General features: G+C 31.6%; 1 protein-coding gene across 2 annotated transcripts; it reads left to right on the top strand.

Moving 5' to 3' along the window:
* The first annotated feature begins 456 nt into the window (after positions 1 to 456).
* LOC139852707 (UDP-N-acetylglucosamine transporter UGNT1-like) lies at positions 457 to 4,702 on the top strand. Of its 2 annotated transcripts, none has more exons than XM_071842035.1 (11): positions 457 to 649; positions 2,477 to 2,553; positions 2,798 to 2,962; positions 3,058 to 3,191; positions 3,259 to 3,389; positions 3,470 to 3,514; positions 3,616 to 3,713; positions 3,826 to 3,933; positions 4,206 to 4,262; positions 4,362 to 4,451; positions 4,613 to 4,702. In XM_071842035.1, the coding sequence occupies exons 1-10, from the start codon at positions 517 to 519 to the stop codon at positions 4,434 to 4,436; spliced, it is 1,023 nt and encodes a 340-aa protein (XP_071698136.1). In that variant the 5' UTR covers positions 457 to 516; the 3' UTR covers positions 4,437 to 4,451; positions 4,613 to 4,702. The 2 variants fall into 2 exon arrangements, with proteins under 2 accessions (XP_071698136.1, XP_071698137.1); XM_071842036.1 differs by lacking the exon at positions 457 to 649 and adding an exon at positions 1,853 to 2,335.
* Positions 4,703 to 8,718: the final 4,016 nt, after the last annotated feature.

Below are 8,718 nucleotides of genomic sequence, written 5' to 3'. Positions count from 1 at the left end.
TTTCATGTATAGGCCTATATTAGTGTAGCATACTTGTATATTGTCGTGGGCTCGTTTTCGTTTAATTGATGCTAGTAAGCCTGTTTACAGCCCAATACTTCTATGTACATATTATTTATATTCAATATAATCTTTGCTTTTAAAACAAAAAATTATTAATATTAATAATTAATAATAATGATAATAATTAATAATAATAATAATAATAATAATAATAATAATAATAATAATAATAATAATAATAATACTACTACTTTAACAAGAGCTTGCACCAACATTGGAACGGTTGAAATGTAGCTTATAAAGGTACAAGGACCAAAGCGGAATTTTTAGTATAGTCGATATCCTAAAGCATAAATATACGAAGAGTTAGTGAAATATAGAATCTTTGCAGACCCTCACTTTATAATCACATCTCTTTCCATCCCTCTAATTCTGTTCCGAGAAGACAAAAACTGCAACACAACCAAATTCCTCCTTAAAAGTTGCAAACAAATCATCGGAAACAAACAAAAAATGGAATTGAAGGATAAAGAAACGTTGCCATTGTCGAAATCCGATGATCGTGACGATGAACGTCGTCATGCAGTTTCTTCTCCGATGACTCGAAAAGGAGTTTATGCCGCTCTATCTTACATGTCTTGTGCAGGTTTTGTTTTCCATTCTTTCTCTTTAGAATTAAATTAAATTTTATTTCCGTTTTGTTAACAAAAAATTACAAACTTTGTAACTGATACGAGTACTATTTTTAGTTAGCTTAACTGTACTGTATATGCATTTGTTTTTTTGCTTGAAGCTTGATTATAGGTAAAATTGGTAAATATTGAAATTTTATATAAATAAAAAAAAAAAAAAAAATTAATGGCAAATGAATCTAAAGGATGTTAATTTTTTAGGAATTTGTGTGGTGGTCACAAAATTGCAAGAATCTGGTCTAAATTCTTAGCTATAGAATTAACATTAACATTATTATTAAAATGGTAGCATGCTAAAAGTTTGAAATAAATATACTTATAAGAATTTTTTCATTATTATCACCAACGTGACATTATATTGATAGTGGATATTATAATAGGACCCACATAATAGAGTTTAACAGAATATTTTTGTTGAGATGTTCTAGGAGACATTCATAGTGCTAAGTACATCTGTACATGTAACACCTTCGATGTGAATCTGTGATGTGTAATTATAATACAAAATCTGAACAATAATTATTAATTAAATCAATATTTGGTATCTTTCTTTACCCAAAAAAAAAAAAATATATATATATTTGGTACTCGTATCAGTTATAGTCTTATAGACATTTTCTTTATTATGTCTTTCGTTACAAAAAAAAAAAAAAAAAAAAAAAAAAAAAAAAAAACAGAACATACATGTAAGAGGTGTAATTATGGATCTTAATGGTGATTATGAATATAATACTCCGTATTAAGTATGGAGTTAAACGCGTTCAAGACTAATAAATTCATATTGGAAATTTTAGACAACAAAATCCTAGTCTTGATTTATATCTAAAAAATATAAAATAAAACTATTACTATATACTCCTACGGAGTATAATATAATTCTGATTCGTTGTTATTTCAGCAGAGTATATTCAGAGTAGATGTTTTTATGGATATGTTTTTATAATATGTCGTGGTCAATTAAAAGTAAAAGAATTGCATTGCGCAATAGTGGATTGTACGGTACAAACATGGAGTGATTGTTTAGCGTGACAATTATTTTCATTTTTTGTGCGTAGGAATATGCTTCTCCCTCCAAATCTACATACCAAAAAAGACAATCAATTTTTATCACTATTTTTTATCTTAACACTACTACTTAATTGAACTTTTCTCTCCACCTGTGTTACATTAGAACCAAAAACTTTAACATTCATTTAACTAAACTCTTCCTATCTTAGTGGGTCCCCTATCTTATCCGTCAATCACCGCCACACGAATAACTAACGCACCCTTTGACGGAGTTAGTGGCACAACTTCACGGAGTATTTGACGGATAGCTAGTGAGTGCTCTAATATTGATTCCGTCCTCACACTCGCCCTCCATGCTATTTGAGGGCACCACTATTAGCATCTAGCTCACACTCGCCCTCACATGTTCTCGTCTTCAAATATATCTTTAGATAGCAAAATCAAGGACGTATGGTTTAATTTCTTTTACTTTTGACTTCAATACTTTATACTTGTAAATTAGTATATTTATTTAATTTGGTGGATTCATGTGATGGCAAGGAAATATGTCATGAATATTAGTGAATCTGTTTTGAGAAGGAAACGGGGGAATTCGGGAAATATGCTGATGTCATGACTCATGGATGAGAATTGTATTATGAGTTTTCACTTTCAATCCAAATTGTACTCTTAAACTTTTAATTCTACACTACACTTATCTAATGAGAATTTGAACATTCTTGACATGTTTTGACTATTTTGACCTTATTTTATATATGTTTTTAAATTTGCAGTTCTCTTGATATTGTTCAACAAAGCTGCTCTTTCTTCCTATAAATTTCCATGTGCCAATGTCATTACTCTTTTCCAGGTTCATCCCTATCAACTATTCTCAGTTTTCACTTCAAAAGTTCAAGCTTGATCTTTCTCAAAATTACAATTTATGGTTATTTTTCTCTTAGTCAAATAATGTTATGATCTTAATCTTGCAAATCACTTTGCATGATTGATGTATGTAACTTTTCCTATATAATGTCTATGATCATCATCAATTTCGACACTTTAACAGAAAAAAAATTGACTCCTGATAGTCTATATCCTTATTTTTCTTGTAGATGATATGTTCTTCCGTCCTTCTTTATGCATTAAAAAGCCGAAAAATAATATCTTTCACAGTCATTAATGAAGACGAGAGCACAAAAGACCTCCCCGGCATCTTCGTACCACTAAATACATTAATCACAACTCTTCCCCTAGCCATCTCATATCTGCTTTACATGGTACAACTACAATAACCCAAAATATTCAACATTCGCTACTCAATATTTTGTTTTTATATATTCTCATATAACTTTGTTCTGTTTTGTCGTTAAAGTTGGTTTCAATGGAATCTGTTCGTGGGGTCAGTGTGCCTATGTACACAACGCTTAGACGTACGACTGTTGCATTTACAATGTTAGTGGAGTATGTGTTGGTTCGTCAAAAACATTCGCTTAATATAATTGGCAGGTACATTATCACTTTCAATATGCAAAATAACATGTAATTTGTTGTTGATTAAACAATTTGATTACAGTGTAGGGATAATTATAGTTGGTGCCTTCATTGCGGGAGCTCGGGATTTATCATTTGATGCTTATGCTTACGCAGTAGTTTTCTCAGCAAACATTTGTACGGCGATATATCTAGCTTCAATTGCTCGAATAGGTATTGTCAGATTTTCATTAATATTGATATTCTCACATTTTTGGATACATTTATGACATACAAATTCTTGGTTTGTATAGGAAAATCTAGCGGTTTGAATAGCTTTGGCCTTATGTGGTGCAATGGTAAGAACCGCATTATTCAATAATCTGAAAGAGAAAAAAAATTACATTTTGACTTTCGAATCAAGAATTAGTCAAAGTCAAGGTTGCAATATATTATGCAGGTTTAATATGTACTCCGATTTTGTTGATATGGACATGGGTCAGTGGTGATCTTAAAGTTTTGGCAAACTTCCCTCACCTGTCATCACCTGGATTTCAGGTAGTGAATTTATATAATTAAACGCATGGTTTTTATAAATAACGTAAGAAAGATCAGAGTTTGCGTGACTTTTTTTTTATGATCTAATTTTAAGACAATTTTATTTATGCAGGTTGTGATGTTTCTATCATGTGTTATGGCTTTCTTGCTGAATTACTCTGTTTTCTTGAACACAACTCTTAACTCGGCTCTCACACAAACTATCTGCGGGAACTTAAAGGTGAACAACAACGATTCTGATTTCGTCTTTTATGATTTTGATCCATGTTTTGACATTTTACCGTATAGTCTAATTTTTTTTATTTTTTTATTTTTTTTTTGAGATATCAAAAAGCAATGATATTTCTACTGTAGCATCTTGAACAACCAAAAGGTCATCCATACATTGACCATTGTTGACAATAAAAAGTCAAATGTTTGACTTTTTTATGACATTGTTATTCCATGGAAACCAGAACTAATAATAATATGAATCTACGACGATATTTGTAGGATCTGTTTACGATTGGATTTGGTTGGGTGCTCTTCGGTGGTCTTCCATTTGATCTGGTATGTACTCATACCATTTTGACTTTTAATTGTGTTCCGCAAGATATTTTTATTTAGAAGTTCTTATGTTTTTTTTTTGTTGTTGTTGAACTTAATTAGTTGAACGTGGTGGGCCAATCTCTCGGCTTTCTGGGATCCTGTATCTACGCCGTTTGCAAAATCAAGGGGTTGTAACCTATAACTACAAAGGTAGGTTACATTGACTATTAAGGCTAGCTATAAAATCACAACATGTGGATTATGGATTATTGTATGATCTTATATGTTTCCGATATCATCTGTTTAACAAACTTTACTTTAAAGTTTTATACTGAAAAGCAACTAATCAAGGCGTTTTCTGTTTGAAACAGGTTCATGACTACCTTGGATGATAGACGAGACAATTTTGTTCGAGCAAATATCAAATCAAATCTCTCCTTATAACTTTATAACATGCAGCTAAGACTCTGACATTGTGTTTGTCTCTTGATGAAACACCTTTCCTTAAAACTGATTATTGATCTATATGAATTACTCGGTTTAAGCATATAGTACAAGCTAACACATCCTATACATCTACACTATGACTTGCTAACACAATCATGCTATATTGCTATGTGATCTACATCGTATTAACTTATTATTGTTATAGACAATCTTCACTTGAGTTGCAAAACATTGTTCTACTTATGACAGTTGGAACCATTAGAATTACTTATCTCGTTTGACTAATAATGGACTTTGGATTTAGCAAAGGTTTCAGATTTGTCAAAATTTAGCGATTCAAACAAAAAGTCCCACATCAAAAGTTAAACAAAAAAAAAAAAAAAAAAAAAAAAAAAAAAAAAAAAAACAACAACAACAATAATAATAATTCTATATACAACAATACAATTTAAACAATACATTTTAAAGTATTAAGAAACTCAGTAACCTAATACTCCGTATATGTTAAATATGTTGTGGGCCTAATGTGTACTAACACTCAATTGCATATATATATACAATTTTTAATTTTTAAACAAAATTATGAGGGGGTAAAGTTTGATTTGTAGCATATTGTATATGGACTAGCTGTGATATGACAATTTGGGCCAAACATTGTATATGGACCGACACAATCTCCATTACATTTTCTACCCTTATATTTTTACTTTCTTTTTTCATTTGTCACTTCTACTTTGATATTTACATTAGTTATCATTTTATTCCATGCGTGGAAGATATATGACAGGAAATTGGAAATGCATGAGACGAGGTAATTATGAGGGACTTATCATTTTCATTGTTTTAAATTTGGTAATCTTCTTCCTCAAATCGAATATGACTATATGATAAGTATATTAAATTCGAAAGAAACTAAAAAATAAAATGGATTTTTGAATGTTAAAGGTGTATAACTTGGGAGATGTGATCAATTTGGGTATTTGTAAATGAAGCTCGGATTTTAGAAATTCATTTTTGTAACAAATGAAAATGTACAAGTAGAAACTTCAGGGGAAAAACTGTTATTTAGTCATAGTTTAGGGTAAATAAAAAGGTGTGGGCCGCTGGTACTGCAGAAGAATCCACGGAAAACCGCACGAGTGTGTTATGTATAACAAGAAGGTACGACGTCGAATCATGTACCCCTCTTCGTTCTATTGTGAGTATTTTTTATATATTTATTTACTTAAATGATTGTCATATCTAAAATGCAATAATTAATCTGATCGAACATGTTGATGGGAATAGGTAATGGTAAAGTACATGTTAGGACTCAATGGAAGGTTTTGATGCAAGGACTTAAATGTAAAGAGTGAGGGTGTATTGGTTAAGATTATCTACACATTAGTTGTATTTTGATTTTGATGATAAGTAGTTGATTAAATTTGCACGTTACACCACGGTAATACGTTTTCTTTTGCATATGTCAAATTAATTATTTAATTTTTTAATTCGACGAAAAGTGAATTTGTCATTAGAAACCAAATAAGATCTTTCATCAAAACAGTGAAAAGAACCTTATACAAAAGAAATACAAAAGAGATGTCATTCAGCTTTCAAACTAACAAAAATTCTTAACACGAAAGGAATTATACCGAATGACACAAGAGACCAGGATTAATGTCCCATACATAAGATTGATGATAATAACACATCTTAAAAGTTGTAGCCCATAGAAAGACCTTGAGTTTGATACTTCGGACGATGGAGGACCAACATGTGTAGTTTTCATTGAAGATGAAATCATTTCTCGCTATCCAAATAGCCCAAAGAGTAGTCGGGCCGATCAATCTCCAAAACTTTTTATCCCCAATACCCGTACCATGATACCAATCGGCCGAGAAACGTAAAACCACCCCCGGAATGGCTCACCTAATATTTCACCATTGAAAGAGGGCGGACCAAATTTTGAAAGACCACGTGCAATGAAAGAGAATATGCTCAATTGTTTCAACTTTGGTGTCACACCATACACATAAACACGAATGATTTTGAGGTAGGATGTGTCTCCGGATAAGAACGTCTCTAACCGGAATGCTATGTTTACAAACTAGCCAATGAAAGATTGAAACTTTTGACGGGACACGATTATTCCAAATTATTTTCTTCCAATATGTGCCATGTGAATTATCCGACACCGCCAACAATCTAATAGCCTTATCAACGTTATACTCCCCGTTAACAGATGAGGTCCACACTACTTCCTAATTTCCATCTCCAAGAGTTAGACCCGACCACGTTGATCATAGCCTCATCATTCTGTAACCTCAATAATTCCTTCAAAACTGGAGAGATCTTAGATGTTGAAATTGAGGAAACGTTGTGCATTAATTTATAGGAAAAAGAGTTCCCAAAAGAGGTGCATACCAAGGCTTGCCACACGTGAATCTTATTAGAATTCATTTTCGACCACTCTTTGGCTAAAAGAGCGAGATTCTTGGAACGAAGTGGTGTGATTCCCAATCCACCCATATCAATCGACATACAACCGATTGCCATTTAACAAGACACGTTTTCGTCTTCAAACAATCGCCGCCCCAAAGAAAGTTTCTACGAAACCTTTCTACCCGTGTAATGACCGAGGAGGGAGTTTTGTACAAGGCCATGAAATGAAGAGGCAAACTTGAAAGGACTGCTTTGACCATAACGAGACGTCCACCAAAAGATAAACATCCACCTTTCCACCCGGCTAGTTTGCGCTTAAACTTTTTAATAATAGGATCCCACATAGTGATTCGACCGCTAGCAAAACCAATGGGCACACCAAAATATTCTAAAGGATACCATAAAGCATGGATATTAGTCCTTAAACCCAAAACCCAAAACCCTAAACTCTAAACCGTTTCGTGTTAAAATATTCAATCTAAACCCTAATTTGTAAACCCTAAACCCTAATTTCTAAACCAAAAACCCTAATAGCTAAACCTTAATTTTTAACCCCCTAATTTCTAAACCCTAATTTCTAACCCTTTAAAAAAAACTCAGAATCAAAACATTCAATGCATTGAATGTTTTCATTTTTTTCTTCGAGCGTTTTACCGTCAAAATAATAACATTCATCACAAAGTGTCTTTTTTAAATGTTCATATTTTCATGTGATCTTGATGCCTGAAAAAAAAATTCGAAAAAAAGAAAAAAAAATTACTTCCCCACACTTCCCCCCAAAAAAGTGTTTTCCTCTTGATTAAATCTCATATATATATATATATATATATATATATATATATATATATATATATATATATATATATATATATATATATATATATATATATATATATATATATATATATATATATGATTCAAAACGATTCTTCTTTATCGATGGTGATCGGTCATGGTATCCATAGTGTTGCTTCTTTTTCGGCAAAATCCTGCTTTCGAGCACCGTCTTTAGGCATTTCAGTTCGTGGGATCTTATGAAGAAAGGAGAAAGACCGTACTGAACACAACCCTATGATTTGACTAGTTAGATTTGCCATTCTACGCTATTTTAAGTGAGTTCAAACTCTATCAATTCCCTGAATTCATACACTCCACGAATGGAGAAAAAAGCAGATTCTTGATCAGAGCAAGCCAAGTCCTACTTGCCATTGAGATTAGTTAATTGCTTCAAATACCGGCACAGAGTCATACAACCTAGCTCTCCTTACTTGATAGGTAACCAAAAACATTCTTGTAAAAATGTCAACTTTGTTAATAAAGTTTTTTTTTTTTTAAATGTAAATTGACAGTCTGTAAAGATACTTATAATGGTCCGAAATAAAATATTAAATAATTAAGTATTATGCTATGCATAAATATAAGTATATCATTTAAACACGAGATCAAGGAGTGAACAATTAATTTTAATAATACATAACACCTAATCACCTGTAACTAGATAAAAAAAAAATTAGTATTGTACATGTGTTCGAAATCCTTCGAAATGAAAACAACGACAAACATGTATAAATTCTAAATATGTTATCTTATAATAATAATAATAATA

This window comes from Rutidosis leptorrhynchoides, chromosome 6 (assembly GCF_046630445.1).
Source record: "Rutidosis leptorrhynchoides isolate AG116_Rl617_1_P2 chromosome 6, CSIRO_AGI_Rlap_v1, whole genome shotgun sequence".
In the NCBI taxonomy this organism is placed as follows: Eukaryota; Viridiplantae; Streptophyta; class Magnoliopsida; order Asterales; family Asteraceae; genus Rutidosis; species Rutidosis leptorrhynchoides.
The sequence above is the reverse complement of the archived record's forward strand: the minus strand, read 5'-3'. Positions and strand labels throughout refer to the sequence as shown.